The following is a 26,224-nucleotide window of genomic DNA, read 5'->3' on the forward strand; positions in this document are numbered from 1 at the left end:
CAATTTAATGTTGACTGCAATAGAGCATGGGTTGGATGCACCAACCATGTTTGCCCTGGTCTATGATTTTACCTTCACAATACACTACAGGAGTAAACATCTAAAGCCTGTAAGGCCTCAGGGGAGGCACATACAGACTCACAGGGTCTCAGCTGGACCCCAAATCAGGGTCAATCCAGGTCTTGCTGCCGCTGGTCAGTTGCAGGAAAGGCATATTCTACGTTGTTCTATCTCTGTAGCTCGAACAAGAGGTTAGCCTTATGACCCTTGAAGTCCACCTCTTTGTCCTGGGTACGAGCGAGAGCAAGTACAGTCCCTAAGTGCTCTTCTCAGGTCACAGACAGCAGATGCAGTCCTCTTTTGATCTTTATCAGGTGCAAAAGTGTACTAAAGGGGGTACGTGGAGGTGTCACATTTGTGTCTGGCATGAGTTAGTGGGTGGGAATGAGGCCTGAGCAAACCCTAATCAGTGGAATAAACTTTACCAGGGTGAACCTTCCCACTTTTGTCATTTTCAAGATGGTAAATATCTTCAGTCAAACTAAACTTGAGCTCTGAGGGCTGGAGGATGTGTCTGAGGAGTGTATTATGGTAACCCAGTGTCCTCCCACATCTAACACTAAAATCCAATTTGAAAATCCCACAGTACTCCCTATAAGCCCAGAGACAGAAGTCTGGTTGCACAAAAGCAGGGTAATCGAACAGTGGATGCACAAGAATTGTTTTTGCATTCTTCATTTATTTTAACAGATCGAACTGCAGTTTTTAAACTGCCACAGTGAGACTACAATGCACTGAAGTGAATTTCACCACAGGTGCTGCAGTCCACTGGTGGAATTTAACTTCCAAGCTCTGGGTACATATGGTACAGTATAATAGGGACATATAAGTAAGTTAAATATACCAATTAGGAATATCCCAATTCAAATGTGTTGAGAGGAGGAGCATAGGCACTTTACTACTGGTTAGCCGGGGAAAAACGCAGAGAATTCTAAAGCCAGTGAAACATACAGTGCTAACAGAAGGGGAAAAATACAGGAGAACCACACAGAGAAGGCATATTTCCTATAATGACCCTGCAGAGAATAAATAATTGCTGTACACAGGATTACCATCACTAAGCTCTTTCTTTTGCTACTGTGCTTTTCACCAGTGTGCTCATGAATACTAACATGTTTACCACAGATATTCTAGCCAACGGAGGGCATCTTGGTGTATTACCTCAACCAACATGATTAGGACTACAGAAGTCATCTCCCCAGTGCAACTCTACTGCCCCCTTCAATAATAGAGGCATGTAACAACACAACTTCAGTCTGGCGTGGATGAGGCCTGGTAAATGTGAAAAATGTCTGCTTGACCAACTGCTGTTTAGCTTGGTGTGGCTACTTTAAAACTTTCTGCATAAGGTGATGTACCAAGTGGTATGCTCCACCTACAATTTCGAAATCGTGCAGATTGCAAAACCACGGAGCATTAACAGCTTTTCCCAGTGCTTTTCACTTTCTGCATTGTACATAATTGTGTCCCTATGGTTAAAGAATTTCAAAGAGATACACATTTGTAAAATCTGTCCATGTATAATTTCTAACTATAAAAATCAAAGTGTTGTTAACAAATGGAAACCGTTAATACATCTGCTTATATTGCTTCCTGTGATTAACATTTAACCTTGTTTTTCAGGCAAAGGTGAACATGGCAAACCATACCCTCTCAGTGAGGAAGAGCAGGACGACACTGCATATCGAGAAAATGGTTTTAATATTTTTGTGAGCAATAACCTTCCTCTGGACAGATCTCTGCCAGACATTCGACATCCAAAGTAAGTTGCATGAAACTAAAACCGTATAAACATCTGCATATGTTTAAAATATTTAGTTCTTCCAGAATATCCACGTCATTATGCTATTCTAACACATTATATCTTGCAAAAACATATCTTGCTGGCTATTCAGCATTAAGTAGCCAGGTACCAGGTTATTAAAGTGATAAATTACATTTGTGAAGCTAGTAATACAGTCTGTGGTCTTTGACATAAACGTTACTGTGTATAGAATCAGTCTCATAAGTAAGAAAGACCTATATTTTAATTCAATAACAAGTGGCATGCTTGTACCCATGATCAAATTAAAGAATTAGAAGGTTGATATACAGAATTGAGGCTGTTTGAGTCTATTACTAATTAATAACAACTTCACAAGACAAGAATTAAAAGTAGAAAACTATAAAGGTTTATTTGAAATTAAGTTCATTTCAGAAGGCGGAAAGATTGTTAGTCATATCCTAGGAAATTAGCATACTCAGTCAAAATCAAATAATGCAAGATGATCAACATAAGGTCTGCTTACAAAGTAAGCAAACAGCCAGAACCAAAACAAAGTTCACCAAGAGGACTGATATAGACTCTGCCTCAAATGGAAAGTCTGCGGAAACATAAGTATAAATCAAATCACAGACTAGCACAGGGTCTGCACAATTTAAAAGGGTAAAGAAAGTTTATGTATAGATCAAAAAGACAGACTGCTTTAGAGTCTGCTCTCTAAGTAAGTTCAAACACCTAGAAGTATAAACTGCGTGAAAGGACCAGAATAGTGTCTGCTCAGTTTTAAAGGCATAGAATGCCTGTCACATTGTCAAAGTGGAGCATGTTTTATAGTGTTTCAGGCAGAAAAACCACACACTCGACAATGGTGTGAAATGACATAATACAGTTGAATTAACAAAGATACATGTCAAAGAAATCAATCACTACTCAAATTCACAAGATAAATGAAGTAAGAAACATTTAGGAACACCTACTTGACAGAATATTAATAAACAAAATTGTAGTGATTTCCCTTCTGGACCCACTGTGGTTCTCCCTTGGTGGTGCGCATTCGATATTTTAGGCTGCCTCTGCTCTCTCTGAATAGCCACATAACACTTTTTTTGCCACATTTATGATAATACACTGTATATGTTATTTTTTACTCTCGGACTCATCTTGGGATTTATTATACACGCTTTGTAAAAAGTTGCTTGGAATACATAACAACATAGCATACTGTTTTCTTTGCTCATTCAGGAAATGCTTCTAACATTTTATATATATCACGGTTGTACAGCTGCATCTCCAGCATGATAGTTTTTATCATCTAAACCGTGTTCAGAGAGGAGAATTCCGGCAGAGAGGGGTGGTTTGGAAAGACAGCAGTGCCTGACATGCAGCCCTGCATAAACTAAGCTTACACTAAAGATGCGGACCACCTAACTACATAAACAAGGCATGAGGACTTAGGCCAATCTCAGAGATCACAACTATATCCATCTACTCACACAGTAGGGGTAGACCTAGACAGATATATAATTTGCCATGCTTGAGATGTTTGTCCTTTACACCCTGTTCATAATGCTAATTACTTATTTTAGTTGCATCTGCCTAATGATCGTAGCACATTATTATATGAGATATGTAGAGTGCGTATCTGCCCTAGGGCTTCCCTGTGCGAAGAGACAGGGTGCTGAGAAAGTCTGGGAGAAGATTAGAAATGCTGCTTAAACAGCCACGTTTTTATTGATTTCCGGAATTCTATGGGCACATGCATCAAGGGGTTTTGCATTCGCAAACGGTGCGAATCGCAAAATTCGGCCGTTTGCGAATGCAAATCCCTTTTTTGGGATGCATTAAGCTTTTTTCTTTTTTCGCAATTTAAGAAATCGCAATTTATTTGCGATTTCTTAAATTGCGATTGCATTTAAGAAATCACAATTTTGCCATTTCTTAAATGCAATGCATGATTTTTTTTTAATTGTGAAATCGCAAATAGGTAGTGTTAAATTAACATGAAGTTAACCTTCATGGTAATTTAGGAAAACTTTCAATAGTGCACAAAAGTGCATTTTTGAAAATTTCATTTTACACACACACATGCCCTTGGGACATGTGTGTGTGAAAAATGTACTTAAAGGTACATTTCAGGGGTGCAGGGGGGGGGTCCTTTGGACACCCCCCTGCACCCTTGAAATTGCATTCTCATTTTGTGATTCCTTAATTGCGAATCGCAAAAAATGAGAATGCCTTCACATTCATTCCTATGGGCCTCTAGGCCCATAGGAATCAATGGAAAGGGATTCCTTAATTGCGATTCGCAAATTGTGAATCGCAATTAAGGAAAATTAAGAAATCGCAAAAAAAATTGTGATTTCTTAATGCATAGCCGTTTGCGAATTCTTAATTGCGATTCCTTAATTTTCGCAATTAAGAATTCGCAAACGGGAACATTGATGCATGTGGGCCCTAGTTCCTTGTCCAGGGTCCGACATTCCCTCGGTAGGGAGTTCTAGAGTTTAGGAGCAAGATGGGCATAGGATCTCTCCCCATCTCACTTGACTGGTGGGTGTTGGTTAAAGATGTCTCTCCCCACTCGTTCTCAGGTTCCTATTCGGGACATATGGGAATACCAGATTTCTGATTTTTCTAGGGCCTATGTTGTGTAGAGCTCTGTGCATTATGAATAATGCCTTAAACTTGATTCTGGCCTCCACTGGGAGCCAATGTAGCCCTTTCAGATGCTTTTTGATGGACTCCCAAGCTGGGGCCTTGCACAGCCGTTTGGCTGTCACATTCTGGACCACCTGAAGTCTGTTGGTCACATATTTCGGCGCACTTAGAAATAGCGAGTTTCCATAGTCCAGGCATGATGTAACCAAAGCATGGACTACAGTCAACCTGAGCTGTCTTGGGATTCGATCCAGGATTTTCCAGAGACTTCCAAGTAATCCAAAATAAGTGCCAGCGACTTTCTTAACTTGGGTCATCATTGAGAGGTCCTTTTCTAGCCAGAAGCCTAAGTTCTTAATGTGGTCTTTAGGTTTAGGCGGACTGCCTAGACAGTCTTGCCAGCTTATAGATGGCCTAGGGATTGTCTTCTTCCCGAGAATCATTAGCTCAGTTTTTTCCCAGTTTAGTTTTAAGCAGCTCTTAGTCATCCATTCTGTGACTTTTTCCATGCAGGGTGATAATCTATCGGAATCCTCGTTCATTCTAGGGTCTAAGGAGATCGTCAGCTGCAGGTAGGTGGCATAGGACGTCATTGAGATATCAAAGCCGAGGGCAATCTGAGACAGTGGCTCCATATACACATTAAACAGAGTGGGGGTCAACAAGGAGACCTATGGCACCCCACACTTTAATGACATTGTTTTCGGTAGAGTGGTGTTTTCCTGGACTTGGAATGTTCTGCCCTCCAGGAATGAGGTGAGCCACTGTAGCATATATGCCTTGTACCCCAATGGCCAAGAGTCTGCTACGCAAGGTGTGGTGGTCCACTGTGTCCAAGGCCGCACTCAGGTCCAGGAGGAGCATGGCTGCTGTGCTTCCCTGATCCAATGACGTTCTGAGTTCCTCCACCACTGTCAAGAGAGCAGACTCAGTGTTATGTTGGGCACGGAATCCCATCTCGGTGGGGTGGAAATAGTGATTTGTTTCAAGGAACTCAGCCAGAGATTTATTGACATGTTTTTCCAAGAGCTTGCCTACAAACGGCAGCAATAATATGGGGCAGTAATTCCCTAGTTGTGCTGGATCGGAATTGTTTTTTTTTAACAGGGGTTTTTAATTATAGCGTGTTTCCATGCTGCTGGGACCATGCCCGTCTCCAGAGACTGATTCATGATCTTAATTAGAGAAGGAAGGATGGCGGGTGTGACTGTTTTAAGGAAGTGTGGCGGGGCTGGGTCAAGTGGTGAACCGGACTTCACTTTGGCCATCAATAATTCTACCTCCTCTGACTCCACTAAGGGGAGGTTGGTGATAGTGTTTAATGGGAAAGCTACCGCCTGATCCTTATGGTAGTTTCTCCACCTACCCAAAAGGAGCTGTAAATGCTCGTAACTTTAGAGAGGAAGTAGTTGGCTATATCGTTACACCTCCCTTCCGAGGTCTCTGTGGGGTGAAGGTCATGGGCTGGGGAGTTTAAAGCCTTGACTACCACAAACAATTTCCTTGAGGAGTTCTGGGCCAAGCTAATTTTCTCCTCTTTGTCTGAGTTTTTTTAATACATTTGTGGTAGATTCTGATGGCTGATTTATACGAGGTTTTAAGTTGTGTTTCGTAGTTTTTCCTCCAGTCTCTTTCCCTTTTTTTGCAGATTTTCTTTAAATGCTATCAGTCGGGGGTTGAATCATCCCTCCACCCTGGGTCAGGCTTTAGCTTTGTAGGTGACTTTGGGGACTACTTTGTCTAAAGATTGGGTAATCCAGGTTTCCCAGGCTGAGTATGCTTCCTCCACTTTTACTGGCATCTTGGTCTTTAGTGCATTTGTTTCTACTAGGGTATTCCCCCACGCCTCTGTGTTGAGCTTAGCCCAGTAGCTTTTCTTTATCTCATCCTTGGGGGAAGCCCCCTGCTGCTCACTGCCTTTCTTCCCTATGTAAAAAGGAATGTGGTGGTGGTCTGACCAAGGGGACTGGTATTGATGGTCCGACTTTGATGTTGGAGTCGTTTGAAATGACTATGGGGCATATGTAGGTAGGCATTTGCGATTTGCAAATGCCGAAATTCGCCGAATTTCGGCGTTTGTGAATCGCAAACGCCCCTTTGGTATGTAGGTGGCACTTAGCAAAATAAGGAATCGCAAAAATTGCGATTCATTATTTTGCTAATAGCATGTAAGGAATCACAATTTTGTCATTCCTTAAATGCTATGTAGGGATGACTTAAAAATTGCGATTTTGGCATAAGGAATCACAAAATATCACCTACTTCAAGTAGATGGTATTTTGCGATTTCCTTTAAAAATAAATTTTTTAAAAAATTCAAAGTGCCAAGTGGCGCACAGACATGCCCTTAGGGCATGTCTGTGCGCCACATGTACTTACAGGCACATTCCAGGGGTGCAACAGGTGTCCTTTGGACACCGTGGCACCTTTGGAATTGCGATTCTCAAATTGCGATTTTCTCACAGAAAATCGCAATTTGAGATAGTATCCCCATTCATTCCTATGGGCCTTTTGGCACATAGGAATGAATGGGACACTCATTCCTTAATTGCGATTCGCAATTTGCTAACCGCAAATAAGGAATGTTAGAGTTTCACAAAAAAATTGCGAATTATTACCTACATTCCATTTTGCTATTCTCAAATAGCGATTCCTTAAAAATCACTATTTGAGAATCGCAAAATGGAAATCACCTACATATGCCCCTATGTCCAGTATATGTCCCTTGGAATGTGTGATACCCAGTACCAACTGGGAGAATTGGAGAGCCTCAATGTCTGACAGCAGCCTTTTAGTGCTAAGGAGGTTCTGGTCATCCATATGTATATTTAGATCTCCTATTATGGTAGTGTTTACACATTTGTTTCATAATAGACTACGATAGTTTCAATAAATGCAATGTGATCTTTCTTCATGTCTAGTGAATACTACATGCATGCATGAGTAAGTCAGTAATGAAGAGGGCGCATCTGTTTCCACAGATCCCTTGGGGTCTAGTGGGCCATGTCTGAGGTGCTTAAATCACCTGTTACTCTGGGAAGGTTAGGAGTTCAGGTGAGGCACTCGGAGTTAGCCAAGATTGGGCCGACAGTTAATGATGTTGTAGAGGGACTCGGTCCCTGCATTTTGACATAGTTCTTCTTTAACAGCAGAATCCATGTAACAACATATGAATAAAAACAACAGGAGATTCATGTTTATTTCATAACAAATTAATACAATACAACATTTAAAAAAATTAATTGCTCATGCAAGAGCCTCAAACAAAAGACATTGATATTGTTATAGAGTCAAGAACATCCCAGGCATATTATTACATTTTTAGGTTTCGTAACCTGGCGAGGGGCGAAGCCCCTCCCAGATCGAAATCTGTTGTTTTTAATAGTGAGGTTAGGACAGCCTCTGTTTCCAATTGGCTAGCTCCATAAATGGAGGCTAGCCATTGGGAGGCAGAGGCTGTCAATCGCGTTTTCTCTCGAAAACGCGATTCGGGGGCGTTTCTGGTGCTTTTTTTAAGCCCCGCCCCTTTGTCCCGGGCCGCGCTGCCATTGGCTGCCGGCCCGGGACACCCCCGTGACGTCATTCCCGGGCCGCGCTGTGATAGGCTGCCGGCCCGGGACACCCCCGTGACGTCAGCCAATCACAGCGCGGCCCGGGACCTGACTTGTCTTTTAGAGACGCCGCTCGTTTGTGTGTTTTGATACATTTTCTCTTTATTACTAAAATCCTTTCACCCCATAATTGGACTCCGGACATTATATAATCCCCCAAACAAAGAATCCATTCATGCACTGTCCTTTTGTCAACTATGGGACTCGTAATTTATAATTGCATTTTTCCGTAAAAAAACGTAATTAACCAGTCACGTTAAGCATCAATGTACATTGTTTCCAAAGGACCCAACTTCGGGGCATAAATCTTTTCAAAGTTGCTCCCCCGACGTATGAAAAGTTATTTCTCGGGCGCTCGTGTCCCGCTTCACCGCCCCCGCCACCCCAAATTCGAGTATGTTTTACCCCCAACCTTTAAGGCAGAGCAACTCGATGACGTTGCCTCTCTCTCTCCCTTTCTCTCTAAGTTTAATTACCGTATGCTAATTTCCTTGCCTACTACGTGATTAATTAAAATCATATTTTCATAATCATTTGGCAGTGGCATTGTTTTAACATTATCCGATGCCTTGTGTGTCTGTAAATACAGCGTTGAGCGGGTGGAGGAAGCAGAGCCGAGGACCTTTTATGTGTTTGTGTGCCTGCGATTGGCAACATAACTGGCTTATTTACATTAAATACGCCACAAGGTTACCGTGCAGATGAGCGTCATTTTATTGCTGATTACTTGTGCTAAACGCCGGCGCGGGGGCTGGCGAGGCTCGGGGTGCTGCCTGTCCACCGGGACTCGGGAGACTTTCCCCCAAGAAAGAAGACTTGGAAGAGTTTCGGGAGCAGGTAAGGACCCTCTCCGGGCGGACGCCGCGCTGGGTGTGGGCTGGGGGTGCCGGAAGGGAGTCCGGTGAGCTGAGCCTGAGGCACGGAGCGCCGCCCGGGGCCGGGTGCCGCTGATTTGGGGAGCCGGGAGGGCGGATAACAAGTGCGCTCTGGGCGGCTCAAGGTCAGGCTCGCGCTGCTGGAGGAGAGGAGCTGCCCTCGGAGAGAAAAAAAATGGACGATCTGAGCAGGTTCTTAATGTGTCGGGCTCGGCTCATCAAAGCTCGCTGCCGCGAGACCTCCGGAGCTGCCATGAATTATGCCGGGATGACAATGGAAGGGCTGTCGCTCCATCCTGGGCTCGCGCAGTGCGCGGGGCTGGGGCTTTCCTCAGAAAGGGCGCTATCTGAAGGGGTGCAGGCTTCCGGGTGCCCGGTGGATTATCAGGGTGCGGTGGAAGGCGGGAGGGGGGAGCGGGTGCTTGAGTTCCCCTCAGAGGCGTCGAGGAAACGTTCAAGTCAATCACAGGGACACGCTTCATTATTCATTGCGCACCGTCCTCGCGGGCGCCGCTTCCTGCTCTCCGCGCACACTTTGGCGGCGAGGGGAGCGCTTGGGGGGCGCGCGGGCGCCCCCGGGGTGCTAGGAGGTATGTCCCGCCGCCGTGTGGGGACAGGAGAAAGCGTGTCCCGGAGCAATACAACATCCCTGGGAAGCGCACCCCAGGGCTTTACGGGGACTGGGCAATGACTCGCCGAGCCGTGGAAACAAGTGGAAATGACGGTCTGGGACCGTTAAAGCGACAGGGCAAGACCGCTTCTGAGCTGTAAATAACGGAGGCTCGCAGGTCTCCGGGCCTTAAATAGAGGCGGTGGGGGCTGACCACGTCGGGGCGTAAAACAGAAGGCAAAAGTGCGCCTCATCCTAAAAGTTACAGAAAAGACTATTTCCGAACTTTAAATAAGAAATGCGATTGCTGATCTTTCACGAAACGGGAAATTATGCTAACGCTATCATAAATGAGAGCAACGCAAATTGAGTGCAACATAAAAACCCCGATCGTTTGATTTGAAAGAGGTCTTAAAGGTAACTGGAAAAGCTGCATCTGAGCTTTAAAGTGACAGGAACCAAGCTGTCGGTAGAGGTTAAATAGAAGGCAAATGATCACTGCCTCTCAGCCTTCAATGAAGGGCAGAGTTTGTCTCTGACCCTTATAATAACGGGAATAACCTGATCAAGCACATCTTATCGATATTCACACCTGTGAACTCAAGTGGAATTCCGCTCTGTGTAGAGTATTATTTTCCGCGTCAGTCAGGCTGTAAAATCACATCAGGCACACACAACAACTTTCGCCATCACCACCAGCAAATAGGGTGCTGGTACATGACTGGATATACCTCAGGAGGCAGGTGTGATGGGTAGAAGAGGAGAGTGAAAGGGGAGGGAGCGAAGCTTGAGAGAGGAGCTTAGTGCTAAGAGGGCAGGGCTATTTTGAAAGGGGGAAAGGGATCCCAGATTGGATAGGTGTGAGAGAGAGCAAAGGGGAATTGGGGAGGAGTGGGTTACTAGGAAGAGCACAGGAGTTTCAGCATAACTGTGTGTCCAGGGTAGTTAGATGTCAAGGACTAGGGTTGCATTTCAGGGAGTGGGAGTTGTTTTAGTGTAGTGGTATTTTGGGGAGAAGCTGTGTTTGTCATGTGAGCAGGACCAAAATGGGAACCCAAAGTAGCCCTGGCACATTTTGTTAGACCAGCCCCCGTACGTTGCGTCGAGAACGAGCACAATGAGGGAGCTCAACCACTACAAGGAGGGTTTGGGGGTGTTCTCCCTACATGAAAATTTGGGGGAAATAGCAAAAATGGTGCTTCCTACAACACATTTTCATTATATAGTTGATTGTAAAAGCTTTTAAAGCATAGTAATGGATGACCTTATAATGCACCAGGATACAACAATCTTTATTGGGACCTTTTAATGGTTCCCTCACTTTCTCCTTGCAACAGTGCCTCCTATCTCTTCATAGCTCCTATCTCACAAGTCTTTAATTTGTTTTACAGTGCCTCTCATACCATATTATGGGGTTGGAGTACTTTACATCAAACTCACATAGAGACAATGAATAATGCGTGTGTAAGTCAGTGTATGTGTGTGTATTGTATTGCGATTTATATAGCGCACGTATCACCCGAAGGCATCAAAGCGCTTGCCTTGGGAACCCGTCCTGGTATTCCCCTGTGAGATAACCCCAGCAGGGTATCCACAAGGTGAAAGCCAGGCATCCCACCACGAGGGGCCGTAGTGGAGATTAAGCAAGCTATTGCCCAGAGTCGCAGAGTGTGAACCCATGAGTCGAGTAGGCACCGGAACGAGAGTTATCGAGTCCGTGGAATTTTTGAGCCCAAGACACGCCGAGGCGGGGAATTGAACCCTGGTCCAGGACCGATCTCAGCTTCCTGGTCTGCCGCCTCTAACCCCTGAGCCACACTTCTCCACTGTATAGGAAATGTTACATAAGACAAAGGACACTACGAGGTCTAGGCATTTTTAAGAGTGCTTTTGCTAGAGAAGCACAAACAGGATTCAACATGTAACACAGTGGTTAGGGTTACATTTACTAATACAAATTTATTTCTACCCAAACAAACCCGTTTTAGCAATATTAGGAAAATGAAAGAGTGAAAAAAACATAACTTTCTAACCTTTAGCATGTGGTTCGGCTATTGACAGTTCATAGCTTACTGTGATAGATTACTATTGTTACTTATAAACATCAGCTCTCTCCAGCAGGAAGATTAATCACCAGAGATATCTTGACGCTTTTATTATTGCCTTAAAAGTACTCAATTTATACACAATTTTGCAGAAGGAGCTTTTATAACTATACCATATTTAAAACAAGCATTTACAATGCAACGGTTTAGCCTTTGGAAAAGTTTGAGCTATTGGCATTGTAAATGACTAAATTTGTATTTATGTGTTGGTTTTGAAAACAGATAAATAAATGGCATTGTCATTTACATTGCCAATAGCTCTAACTTTTCCAAAGGCGAAACCGTTGCATTGTAAATGCTTGTTATTTTATCTTGTCGAAAACTCTTCTATTTTGCTTTCTTTTCTAAAATGGAAAAGCACATAATAACATGCATGTGAAAATAATTGTTAATTTTAAAATAAATGTGCCATTTTTTTCTGAATGCATGTGCATGCAAGCTGACTGCAGCCTTGTCTTTAACTTAAGCCTCGCTATGCTGACCTAATTATTACAAACACCTATATACTTCTCAAGTAAATGGTGTTCATCCTGGTATAAAAAAGAATGCAAAAATGTCAGCTTTTCATGAAATAGAGGGTGTTTCATTCATTTCTTGGCAATCCTCCTTTTATTTCCAGCAAATTCGGTTGGTCATCACATTTTCCACCACATATTCCCCAAATTGAATGTTAGTGTTGATAACGAGAGGAATAGTTTGCAACTGCAATGACTTAAAAAGCGTAAATGTATTTTCTAAACTTTATCGGTGAGCTAGGAGGATATAATGATCTTGTTCTCTGCTTACAATTAAGTTTGGTCACATTTCTTTAAAAAATATCGAAAAGTGGTTCCATTGAGGGGACACGATTAAGATTTTTCCCAAATAATCACACCCGCTGGTTTTTCCTCCTGTCCTGCAGTCAGAACAACATAAGCACACAGATAATATTGCCCATCCACTTAATGCAAGTAACACACACTTCATTGTGGACAGGTCAGAATACTCTCTGGAAATTATAATTGGCTGAACAATGAGTGAGGGTGTAATTGCTCCAACGATTGCACCCAAGGTAATAGCCAGGCTGTGCACAGAAAGAAAATAGCAATTTCTATAAAGCACATTTTGCAAGAATGAGGGCCCTAATTTAACTTGGACATATATGATCAACTAACAAAAAAGACAATTGATTACTATTGACATATTTGGGCTTTGAGACTATTAGACACTCATTATTATCTCCATGTGACATCCACATCAGTAAACCTCCATCAGCCATTTGCCCAGGTGCTGGTACTTCTGGAATGTGCGAATACCGGTTCATTATAACTGGTGTGAGAAAATTACCCTTTTATTTGGTCACCCCCATTCTTATTCCAGATTCCATTGCTGTTTTTTAGACTTTGTACAATAGGGCACTGCTGTCCAGTGCCCAGTGTGCTCTGACCTCTAAATCGTGTAAAATAGGCTAAAAGCTGATATACATATTTACCTAAGGCCACCATAAATGGTGTAGAAACCACACCACAGCACAGAAAGTTAGATGTTACCTATGTATTGCAGCAGCTAATCTGCAATCTACTGGTGTAACAAGGAAAACATAGCTTTAGGGGTACCAATGTCACCTGACTGCTGCAGTTTAAACCTGCAGCCCAACCATCTGTCAACCAATGTCTATTGACAGGGAATAAAATCCCCTTGAAAATATTACTGTCACCTGTAGTTAGGCCACAGTTGTAACCCGCGAGGCAGGGTGCCGGGTATTTAAAAGTGGAACCTGTAGAAATGCAATATTACTAGGTCGCTATATTGACAAGGTGCCAAAAGCTATTTTCACTGTGAAAGGCTGTGGCCATCCTATAATGATTTCAGTTTTAAATGGTACTTCTGCTACTTCAGTCTTGGAACCAGATTGGCTATTTTAAATATTTATGAGATGCCCAATTCATTGTTTTAAAAGAAATGAAGAAAAGTAACTTTGGGAAGTTAACTTTTCCCTGGCGGAAGATCATGGAGAATAATTTGCATTTTGTTCCCAGAGCAGAAGCAATGTCCTGGTTGTGGGGAGATGCTTTTCTTCCCCTTGCAGGAAGACTAGTTAGCGTAGACCCAGGAACTTCTTTAACTTGTAAAGGTGCCTGGTATTTCATAAGCAAGTATAAAATGAGCCCTGGAGAAGGCACACATGTATTCTCCCAGCTAGGGTGGCACCAGACTTCGTGGGAGGGGAGCTACCCCCAGAAACAGTTTTGAGTGACCACAGAGGAGGGAACTGCTCATTTTTCTAGCTACACCTCAGGGTGGGCGTACTGACTCTGGACAAGTGAGAAAATGTTCACACATTGAGTATTTTGGGAATGAGGTGCACTGTGAGAGTAATTACAGTAGGGCAAACAGGAACTGCTGCAAAAATGGTTATGAATGTCCCGAGAACTGTTTACCTCATTAACCCCTTTTACTCCCACTAGCAAGTGCCAAACATAAATTTGGCACACCAGGCACCCTCGTCAGAACTCATTCTGAACCTGTGGTAGAACAGATGGACTGCACCTGCTGTTGAGACTTGCAGGAAAACCTGATCTGATGGGCTGGACCTCCTCCCATTAGTATCTCTGCACTGGTCCTGGCACATTATGTAGGGTCAGCCCAGTTTTTTGTCTTCCTTTGCCAAAATCATTTTTGTTGACATTTAGGACTCTGTGCACTTTTTCCCTGCTAACCAGTGCTAACGTGCATGTGCCCTCTCCTTAAAACATGGTAAAAGTAGCCTAGAACTAAGTGGCACATTTAATTTACTTGCACATCTGTAGTAAATGGTAGTACCTGTACCCAGAGCATGTAAATGAAATGCTACTAGTGGACAGCAACACACATTAAGCAATTCACAAAAAATGTACTATGAAACATGTCTCAAGCCTGCCACTGCAGGCTGAAGTGCATCTTTACACTGCAATTTCAACATGGCAAAATAAACCATTTGCTTGTCCCAAACTTTTATTTTTAATACTTCTAAGTCACACCTGGTAGTTTGTTGCCCGGTAAGTCCCTCATTCATGCATACTCCAATAATACCCTGTTGGAACGACTGAACAGGGTGGATAAGGCTTTGAATTGTATATGTTTTTCGTTTGACTCAATGCCGTTAGCTCCCCCAGGGGCCTGTCCTAATTGTAATACAACCCTTCCCGTTATCAGATATCAGTCCATTAGGTCCATTGGTGATAAAAGGACAGTTGTAGCTGGGCATGGTACACAAGTTTTAACATGTATCCTGGTGAATGCCAGATCCTTGGTTAAACATAGTATGGAGTGTGCAAGGCTCATTGAGGAAAATAAAATAAAGATGGCTTTCATTACAGAAGCATAGCCAGACAAGGCTTCCGGTCCAGATTTAGTGAAATCTACCCCATCTGGGTTTCTCTGCCATGCATTAAATAGGCTGGTTAAGAAAGTGGGTTGATTGGCAGTAATTTACCATAGCTCTATTAAAGCTGTATTCTGCCCATCTCAACTACAACCTGTGAGGCTTTGTCTTTTAATTTCAGCCTTTAAAGGTATTTTACTGTACAGGCCACCAGGAGCTAGAAACTCGTTTTCTGTTCCTCTGGGTAATTTGATGGAAGAGGGTCTTTGTTGCAACACTTATACTATTTTGGGAGATTTTAACTTTTATTTAGCGCTCTCCACTGATCCTGACACAGCAATGGACTTGATGGATATTGCCGATCTTAAGCAACATGTTAGGAGACCGACTCAAGTAGCAGGACGTACCCTGGATGGTATTTTTTCTAACCATCCAAGTCAGTCGTTTACAGGCATGTTATGACTTTTGTGGTCTGACCACGCTGCTGTCCAATTCTAGCTAACTATTGAGGCACAGCATGCAAGGAGTAGGTATCCCAAAGGACAGATAGAGACTAGAGCCTGGAATAGAGTTTTTCACTACCAGGACATGTCAACTTTAAATGTTCATGTCCAACATTTTAAAGACACCGCACCTTACCCTCTGGGTTGTTTATGGCCCACCATAAGGGTGACATACGTATTGAAAATGAAGGTTTAGACCTGGGAAAGGTTTATTTTGCCAGGTAAATACGGTGATTTAAAACTGCATACAGGCTACAATGACAGGCCTAAGACATGTTTAGAAGACTACTGAAGTGGGTGGCACAATGAATGCTGCAGGCCCACTAGTGGTACAAAAGGGGGTGGTGATGGACAGAGCATCTGAATCAATCAAACACTCACACCCAGTCAAAAGATCTGGGTTTAATCCATCACCGTTCTTTAGCCCACTCTGCCACCCCAGTTCAGACATGGCTATATGCAAATCAGTCTGACCCTGTGCCTCATGGAACCAGTCCAGCCCAAACTGCCCAGCCATGTCTTCCCTGGACCGGAAACAAGCTTCCGAGGACCGGTTTCTGGCATTCCAGCCGTCTTCAGCCCGGCTTGCTTGAATCCAGTGGCAAAGTGAGCAAGGGACCCACGTCTGAGCATACCCTGCCACACTTATGGCGGCCAAAAGCGGTACAAAAGGGGGTGGTGATGGACGGAGCATCTGAATCAATCAAACACTCACACCCAGTCAAAAGATCTGGGTTTAATCCATCACCGTTCTTTAGCCCACTCTGCCACCCCAGTTCAGACATGGCTATATGCAAATCAGTCTGACCCTGTGCCTCATGGGAACAGTCCAGCCCGAACTGCCAAGCCATGTCTTCCCTGGACCGGAAACAAACGTCCGAGGACCGGTTTCTGGCATTCCAGCCATGTTCAGCCCGTCTTGCTTGAATCTAGTGGCAAAGTGAGCAAGGGACTCACGTCTGAGCATACCCTGCCACACTTATGGCGGCCAAAAGCGGTAGAAAAGGGGGTGCTGATGGACGGAGCATCTGAATCAATCAAACACTCACACCCAGTCAAAAGATCTGGGTTTAATCCATAACCGTTCTTTAGCCCACTCTGCCACCCCAGTTCAGACATGGCTATATGCAAATCAGTCTGACCCTGTGCCTCATGGGAACAGTCCAGCCCAAACTGCCAAGCCATGTCTTCCCTGGACCGGAAAGAAGCTTCCGAGGACCGATTTCTGGCATTCCAGCCGTCTTCAGCCCGGCTTGCTTGAATCCAGTGGCAAAGTGAGCAAGGGACTCACGTCTGAGCATACCCTGCCACACTTATGGCGGCCAAAAGCGGTACAAAAAGGGGTGGTGATGGACGGAGCATCTGAATCAATCAAACACTCACACCCAGTCAAAAGATCTGGGTTTATTCCATCACCGTTCTTTAGCCCACTCTGCCACCCCAGTTCAGACATGGCTATATGCAAATCAGTCTGACCCTGTGCCTCATGGGAACAGTCCAGCCCGAACTGCCAAGCCATGTCTTCCCTGGACCGTAAACAAGCTTCCGAGGACCGGTTTCTGGCATTCCAGCCGTCTTCAGCCCGGCTTGCTTGAATCCAGTGGCAAAGTGAGCAAGGGACTCACATCTGAGCATACCCTGCCACACTTATGGTGGCCAAAAGCGGTACAAAAGGGGGTGGTGATGGACGGAGCATCTAATTCAATCAAACACTCACACCCAGTCAAAAGATCTGGGTTTAATCCATCACCGTTCTTTGGCCCACTCTGCCACCCCAGTTCAGACATGGCTATATGCAAATCAGTCTGACCCTGTGCCTCATGGGAACAGTCCAGCCCAAACTGCCAAGCCATGTCTTCCCTGGACCGAAAACAAGCTTCCGAGGACCGGTTTCTGGCATTCCAGCTGTCTTCAGCCCGGCTTGCTTGAATCCAGTGGCAAAGTGAGCAAGGGACTCACGTCTGAGCATACCCTGCCACACTTGAGGCAGCCAAAAGCGGTAAAAAAAGGGGGTAGTGATGGACGGAGCATCTGAATCAATCAAACACTCACAACCAGTCAAAAGATCTGGGTTTAATCCATCACCGTTCTTTAGCCCACTCTGCCACCCCAGTTCAGACATGGCTATATGCAAATCAGTCTGACCCTGTGCCTCATGGGAACAGTCCAGCCCGAACTGCCAAGCCATGTCTTCCCTGGACCGGAAACAAGCTGCCGAGGACTGGTTTCTGGCATTCCAGCCGTCTTCAGCCCGGCTTGCTTGAATCCAGTGGCAAAGTGAGCAAGGGACTCACGTCTGAGCTACCCTGCCACACTTATGGTGGCCAAAAGCAGTACAAAAGGGGATGGTGATGGACGGAGCATCTGAATCAATCAAACACTCACACCCAGTCAAAAGATCTGGGTTTAATCCATCACCGTTCTTTAGCCCACTCTGCCACTCCAGTTCAGACATGGCTATATGCAAATCAGTCTGACCCTGTGCCTCATGGGAACAGTCCAGCCCGAACTGCCAAGCCATGTCTTCCCTGGACCTGAAACAAGCTTCCGAGGACCGGTTTCTGGCATTCCAGCCGTCTTCAGCCCGGCTTGCTTGAATCCAGTGGCAAAGTGAGCAAGGGACTCACGTCTGAGCATACCCTGCCACACTTATGGCGGCCACTGGCCACTGGATTCAAGATAGCCTGGCTGATGAGGATTATGAATCCGAAACCGGTCCCAGGATGATTGTTTCCAGTCCATGGAAGACAGGGCTTGGCAGTTCGGGCTGGACTGTTCCCATGAGGCACAGGGTCAGACTGATTTGCATATAGCCATGTCTGAAATGGGGTGGCTGAGCGGGCTAAAGAATGGTGATGGATTAAACCCAGATCAGTTGACTGGGGGTGAGTTTTTGATTTGCTCAAACGCTCCGTCCATCATCCCCTTTTGTATCGCTTTGTTCGCCCTAAGTGTGGCAGGGTATGCTCAGACGTGAGTCCCTTGCTCACTTGGCCACTGGATTCAAGATAGCCTGGCTGATGAGGATTATGAATCCGAAACCGGTCCCAGGATGCTTGTTTCCGGTCCATGGAAGACATGGCTTGGCAGTTCGGGCTGGACTGTTCCCATGAGGCACAGGGTCAGACTGATTTGCATATAGCCATGTCTGAAATGGGGTGGCTGAGTGGGCTAAAGAATGGTGATGGATTAAACCCAGATCAGTTGACTGGGGGTGAGTGTTTGATTTGCTCAAACGCTCCGTCCATTATCCCCTTTTGTATCGCAGGCCCACTAGTAGCATTTGATTTAGAGGCCTTGGTTGTAAGCTAATCTTGCCATGTTTTAGGGAAAGAGCACAGTCACTTAAACACTGGTTGGCAGTGTTAAAGTGTGCAGAATCATAAGGCCAGCAGAAAGTCAGAAAAAAATGGACGCTTGAAGGTAAAATGTTGGGGGAAAGCCATGCCAAGGATGTCAGGTTCCACATTATTGTAACAAGTATTTGTTTGGATAACAATGATTGTCTTGTGGCTGGGTTAGGCTCACATGGGCTGACAATTACATTTTAAGAAATCAAAGATTTCTAATCTCAATGTACTGTTTCTGGGATACAAGCTGTCAAGTGAAGGCAAAAGCCTTGCAACATTTCTTGGAGAACTGCACACCTCTAGATGGCACCAACTACATTGAAGAGGTTACAATTCATATTGGGATGCCTAAGTTTTGGCAGAACTTACATTCCAGATTATGCAGAATGGGATAAACTGTTCTATGACCTCACAAATCCAGACTTTTCAAGCACACATGGGAAACTGGAACACACAAAACGTTTGCATTCAGTGCAAGCTGGCGTGCTTGTATCAAAACACTTGCACAGTCATGTAAATCCAATTCACCTGGTGATCTGTGTAATTGCGGGGGCATCAGGGTATATCAGCAATACATTCAATGAAGTTAGTACTGTACCAATTTCATATAAATTGTATTTATACCCTAACGCTGAAAAGTGTTTTGCTCCAAAAGAAAAAATACTAACTGTGGCAATCACTGCTATGGTGAGGCGGACAGCACTGGCTTAGGATAAACGAATAATTATAGTGACCTGGGTGCTGACCTTAGAGGCCCTCACAAGAGCAGGTGTTCTGAATGCAAAAGCAAACTCACTCACTGCTACAGGTGTAGACTACAGATTTGACTCTACACTACAATCACAAGTCTTCTTCAATAAAAACATGAATATCCGCTGCCTAACAAAGTCATACCTCTAAATCAGTGCAATTACATCATATATACTAATGGTTCTGACCAGTCTGCCAAGCATCAACATGTGCTTTTGTGAAGGGGTGCTGTTAGACCTGGCATCCTTAGCATGGTTTCCGCTGTCTTTCTGCCTCTGTCTTCTGTATTTTAGCTGTGTACTGGATTTCGCTTTTGATGGTATCGATGCTTTGGGCACTTTTCCACTGCCGACCAGTGCCAAGGTACAAGTGCCCTCTATGGAAATTGTGCATGTGGATTGGTGTTTCCATGATAGGCTTGTGTGACATATTCTTAAGTCCCTAGTACAGTGCCCAGTGTGTGCCCAGGGCCTGTAAGTCAAATGCTGCTAGTGAGCCTGCAGGACTGATTGTGTCACTCAAACAAGCAGTCTTTCAAAAGGGTCTCACACCTGCCACTTCAGTTTCTGTGCTCGGTCTCTACTGCCATGTTGACTTGGCAAGTACACCCACTTGCCAGGCCCTAACCTTCCCTTTATTACATGTTAGTCACCCCTAAGGTAGGCCCAGTGTATCCCAGTGGGCTGGGTCCAGTGTATGTGAAAGGTAGAACAGGTACTGGTGTGTGTGTCGCATGTCCTGATAGTGAAATACAGTGTATATCATTTTTCACTATGGAAAGGCCATCTGTCCCATAGGATAGACTGGGGGTTTATTTATAACATCTTATATGTATAACTTCCCACTAGGACAAGGTAAAAAGGTGGACTTGAGCATGCCTGAACGCAGAATATAAATCTTCATTGTTTAGTAACATTTTTATATTGTGTGTTTGAAAATACCACTTTTATAAAGTTAGTATTTTCTTGCTTAGCCGACCTGTGTGCCTCTGCTGGTTTGTGGATTGACTTTCTGGCTTTAGAGTGACAAGGGCTGGGGATGTGCATTCTCTTCAGACAGCCACTGGGGGGTTGACGTGTGTCCTGCCTTTATTGGATGAGTTAGGGCTGGGCTGAATATGCCTGGGCTGCATCTAGAGTGGTGGGAGGAGACTTCCCTGTACCTGAAAAGGCTCTGGTCTGCCTTGGCAATGCTGCCTTCCCCTTCTGGCAGGAAGCTGGTCAGGGAGGACAGAACTGGTTTGGACTGAGCACAGAGCCTCTTTGCCACAAGAGAACAAAGAGAAATTGTGTCCAAATATTGGGGCCCAGGCCCCAGGAGTTTAGAATACTTCTGGACTCAGGAGGAACCTCTGCCAAGGTGAAGAGCTGGGAAAGCTGAAGGAGAAGTACTGCTCCTTTGCTTTGTGCTGTCTGGGGTGGGCTTGCAAAGGCTGATTCCACCATGTGTAACCTGCTTGAAGAAGATCTCGAAGGGTTTCAAGTAGAGCTTGCCTCCGGTTCTGATCTCAGGGACAAAAGACTTCACCACCAGCTCCCCTGAACTCTGTTCCTGGGAGTTATGACCTGCTAAGAGGTGCCTGTTCCTGTGTTGGGGCTCTGGAGGTTGTTCCTGCTGATGGGAGGTGAACGAGAACTTGAAGCAACTGAAGAATCGCAATGCATCCGCACCTGTTCCCGATGCAACACTGCTGTGTGGGAAGAATTCCCACGCATCGCCGCTGTGCCACTGAAGAAACCTGCACAGCACCGGCATGCAGCTGGAGAAACTGCTGAATGCCGCGTCTCGTAAACTGATCACCGAGATTACCACACCGGTTTTGATGCAGGCCATGCAGTGCAGGCCAGGATGCAACGCATCTTGGGACTGTGGCTGAGAGACTGATGCAGCACCGTTGCTGCAGGTGCATCGAGAGCCAGCACCCCCCGAATGCTCACGCCTTGCACCGGGGCGCCAAGTCAACAGCAATGCCAGGCTGCAGTAAGAAACCAACACATTACCTCCCTGAATAGGAAGAAACAGATTCATCACCTCCCCTTCAGTAGGGAACTGACGCATCACCTCCCCTGTGTGTCAGTAAGGAACCAACTCATTACGTCCCCAGGAGCCAGGAACCAACATGTCACTTTCCCTGTGCATAAGGCACCGATGCATCACCTTCCTTGCAGCTATTTTTGCTTATGATTTTTACGCATCCACAGTACTTGGTGTTGAAAGTGCCGCATCTGTAGTTTGCTGTGGAGAGAACTATTTTTACCTTTTAAAAGTCATCTCTTGATAACTGTATGTTGGATTTTTGTCATGTTAGTCTTCTTTGGTTTAGATAAAAATTGCTTATTTTTCTAAACAGGTGTGTTGTCCATTTGTAGTTTTTTCAGTATATTACTGTATGGGTGCACAAATGCATTACACACTGCCTCTGAGATAAACCTGTCTGTTAGTGCCAAGCTACTAAGTAGGTGAGCAGAGGTTGTCAAGCACCCACATGCATCATTGTAGGAATTTGCGATTCCTAAATTGTGAAAATTAAGGAATCGCAATTTACGAATTGCAAAATTCAATGCATCAAGAAATCGCAAAAGTTTTTGCGATTCCTTAATTTTCTTATTTGCAATTCCTTAATTGCGAATCGCAATTAAGGAATCCTATGGCCTAGAGGCCCATAGGAATCAATGGGAAGGCATTCTCATTTTTCGAATTCGCAATTAAGGAATCGCAAAATGAGAATGCAATTTCAAGGCTGCACCCCTGAAATGTCACGTAAGTACATTTTACTCACACACATGTCCCAAGGGCATGTGTGTGTGTAAAATATAAGTTTCAAAAATGAACTTTTGTGCATTTTTAAAACTTTTCGCAAATTACCATGAAGGTTTACTTCATGGTAATTTTCCCCTTCCTAATTGAGAATTCGCAATTTAACAAAAATCATGCATAGCATTTAAGAAATCGCAAAAAATTGTGATTTCTGAAATTGCGAAGAAAAAAAAATTGATGCATCCCAAAAAAGGTTTTTGCATTTGCAAACGGCCGAATTTTGCGATTCGCACCGTTTGCGAATGCAAAAACGCTTGATGCATGTGGACATTAGTGCGTAACTCCCTTATCCTGACTAGAAGCAAGTGTCCCTACTTGGGCAGAGGTACAAACCGTTGCCAACTAGAACCCCGCCCCCATTTTTAACAGGTGCATACAGAAGGGAGAATTTCATCTTGAAAAGACCTATACGCAGTCACTTAGTGACTGCTAAGTTGGCTGAACCTAGGGCTCTAATACTGGCAAAAGAGAATACAAATCCTGAATTGCCCACACTGAAAGTGTGCGATTCATATTAGTGAATCCACTCCTATAAATGACTACACTACTGGAGCCAGAATAGATTTAGAGATTTGAAAGGGTGCACAATTAAGCATAAGATGCTTTGGGATCAGGTGGCTAAGCTGAAAGAGCGCTTTTCATGTACTCATGTAAGACATACCATGAGTCACCAATGTGTTCACGCACACTTTCTAGTAAATACCATGGTTGATGAAGCCACAAACGCAAATGGGCAAACTGCTGCAGTCACTGCCATTGCTCGTTTAAGTACGGGAATCGACAGAGACATATTGACTGCTGTCAATGCTGCAAGCAATGGCACCCATTTACCGAAAGGCTTTCCACTCAAGTACTCCTACAAGCTAGATGTACAAAATGTACAGTCTACTCACATTCCTGGAGTAAGGGATTGAGTAATATAGATTGGATTCAGTAATCTTTATTTCGGTTTAGAAAAACCATAAAAGATACCTAATACAATTCATACATATTGAATAAGAAAACACAAAAAATGGAACATTACATTGGTGCAGCCTTGACTGGAGCAACTGCTTGTTATGACCTTTAGTTCAGTCCATAGGCCTTAAAAATATGTATACAATACAATAAATAACACCTAATAATAAAAAGGTTAACAAATTATTATAAAAAGAAGCCACCCAGTACCAGATAATTATGTGGAGCATTGGCCTGTTTGACATTGATATTCCAAATTACAATCTAATTGATCATTACTACTCACTTTTTATATAAAAAATAATTATATAGTCTTACAACATGTATCACATGGTTAGTAAGTATTAGAATCAGTAACAGTCTGAGGCGAGAGGAGGGAGGCAATTCCTAAGTTTTCATCAGGGTTAGTATTTTTTTTAAGAATTCAGCGCCTATGCCACAGTGAGCTTAGGAAACAAGAGACTCCAAATACAATGGGCTTAGAGGTATTAGATTTTAACACTCTGAATGCCTCCTGACCATACACAAACCCCAGATTCCCACACAACCCACACAACTGTTTGAGCCAACATTGCCTAGCAAGTTTGTATCCTTGGTCAAAAAATTAATTATGAAGCTCTGTCTCCTCTTGGGGTCTACAGATGGGGCACCCTCGCGAGGCAGGGCTAGAACAACTAGCAGTAAAGGTTTGGAGGGGAAGGGTGCCGAATCCAAACTGTAGATATAATTTCCTAGCTAGAGGAGGCAAGATATCGTCCAGGAAAGGCTCAAATTTGTATTTATCTTTGTGTTTAAGAAAATCTGCTGTGAGATGGCCCATGCCTGGGTTCCAACAAATAACTGCCAATTTATATAATCTCTAGGTTTTCACCAGTTCCACACGCAAGGTTGCCAATCATGCTTCCTCGGGGTCGCTCCAGAGACTAGGGTTACCTATCCTGCTGCACTCTTCCTTTAGGTACACAAACCAAGGGATCTTTTTGTCTGCACCCCGGAAGCCCAAAAGCTCTTTTGTTTCTAACCGGTATGCTTCCAACTCTGGGGTCTTAATGCAACCTCATCTCCTATTGGCTTAATACCCAAGTCGAGTCTCAGCTGAATTAAAGGTGTACTAGAGGGGAGACCCAGAGTCTGTCTTAAAAAGCTATTCTCAACTTTGCTCAATTGGCTACAAGAACAGTGACCCCAGAGTTCGGCCCCATACATTGATGAGTTCCTGGCCTGCACCTTTTATATCTCTAGGATAGGGCCAGGAGGTTTAAAGGAAGAATCTCTCAGTAATTTTGCAATTCATCCCGTAGTCTGGGCTAATTTGAGCTTGGCTTTGACAATTTATGGTCCCCACTCCATATTCTCAGTCATGGTTCCACCTAGGTAGTCAAATACAGAGACCCTTTCCAGAACCATGCCATTTAGGCTGGGATTAGAGTGTGTTGTCTTGGCTGGATTAAAGACCATAAATTTGGTTTTTGTGGTGTTTATTTCCAGCCCCTTGTTAATAAAGTAGATATAAAATTCAGACGTCAGGTTAGGTGTAATTCTAGCTGCATGTGAGGGTCTTCCATCTGCACACGCAGGGTTGGCTGCTACGATTTTACTATTGCAGCAACATTACTGGTGGCTAGGACTCTAAAACAGATCAAAGGCTTTATCCCTAAATGTGACACCTGCCAGCAGATGAAGTGTTCCACCACAGCAAGTCCACCAGGGGCACCTTTACTCATTTCTAACAAGCCTTTCGCTTATGTTTATTTGGATCACTGTGGCCCATTAATATCGGATGGAACTTACAAGTACATCTTGGTGGCCGTGGATTCCTAATCTCAATTCCTATGGATCTGGTCATTTATTGGACTAATGCATCCCCTTTAGGGGCTAGTGTTTGACCCCATGGTCACAGTTTCAAATCTCGCCATGTCCTCTCAGACTTTCATCCTTCTGAGGTTGATAAAATGAGTACTATTGAGTTGGGTAGCAATACAAATCTCTTATTCAGCGCCAAGATACACTTGGGTAAATGTAACTCTACAAATGCACATGTTATGTTATGGGTCTGGCCACAGCAGTTGGTTGACACCCGAACTGTAATAGAAGATCAGCAAGGCTACAATGAGACAAATGCAGTTGGCATAATTCATTCCGACCATGGTCTGGTGTTTGCTTCCAGGGCTAACAAAGATACCATGGGAAGCGTGTCTGTGACCCTGAGATATTCCTTCCCATACCATCCTGAGGGAAATTCGGTCATGGATAAAAAAAAACGGGACCTTAAGAACTTTTTAACAGCAAGAGTATGGGGTCAGGTCACAGTTGGGTCCATCACCTATATGGGGCCCAGAGGGCGTTGAAAAATCTGCCTAGAAAATCTCTGGGTGGTTGGACGCCGTACGATATCCAGTTTGGGGTTACCATGCGGGCCCAAGACCTAGACAGTGCCAGCACAGTGGTGGCGGAAATACCAATTGATTCAATCAAACTTTTGGCAGTTTTACAGGAACTGAATGGTTTCCAGGACAAACAAGGCAACATCCAAGTAAAACGCACCACCACTGGTGTAGGGAAGGAAGTTCACACAGCTCTTGCTTGGATCCCAAAGGTTGGGGATCTGTTCAGGAAAAAAAATAGTGGACAAAAAAAATGTGGGCCATCCTTCAGAACGTCTGTGCCTGTTCTGGCTGTTGAAGGTACCAGAACTTGTTCCACCTCTTGCCAGCTGAGAGATTTGTCTCCATTGATTTGATCAAACCATACTATGTGACCATTGCTCAACAGTAGGCTGCGTGGGCTCCTGGATTACTTACATGCCTCCTCTCACTACCATGCA

General features: G+C 44.3%; 1 protein-coding gene across 1 annotated transcript in view; it reads left to right on the forward strand.

Moving 5' to 3' along the window:
* LOC144820363 (polypeptide N-acetylgalactosaminyltransferase-like 6) overlaps nucleotides 1–26,224 on the forward strand; it is an 859,921-nt gene that overhangs the window by 800,933 nt on the left and 32,764 nt on the right. Inside the window, exon 4 of the mRNA XM_078677924.1 lies at nucleotides 1,684–1,822. Within this exon, the coding sequence (XP_078534050.1) occupies nucleotides 1,684–1,822 (139 nt within the window). The remainder of the gene's footprint in view (nucleotides 1–1,683; nucleotides 1,823–26,224) is intronic.

The sequence above is a fragment of the Lissotriton helveticus genome, chromosome 2_1 (assembly GCF_964261635.1).
Source record: "Lissotriton helveticus chromosome 2_1, aLisHel1.1, whole genome shotgun sequence".
Taxonomy (NCBI): domain Eukaryota; kingdom Metazoa; phylum Chordata; class Amphibia; order Caudata; family Salamandridae; genus Lissotriton; species Lissotriton helveticus.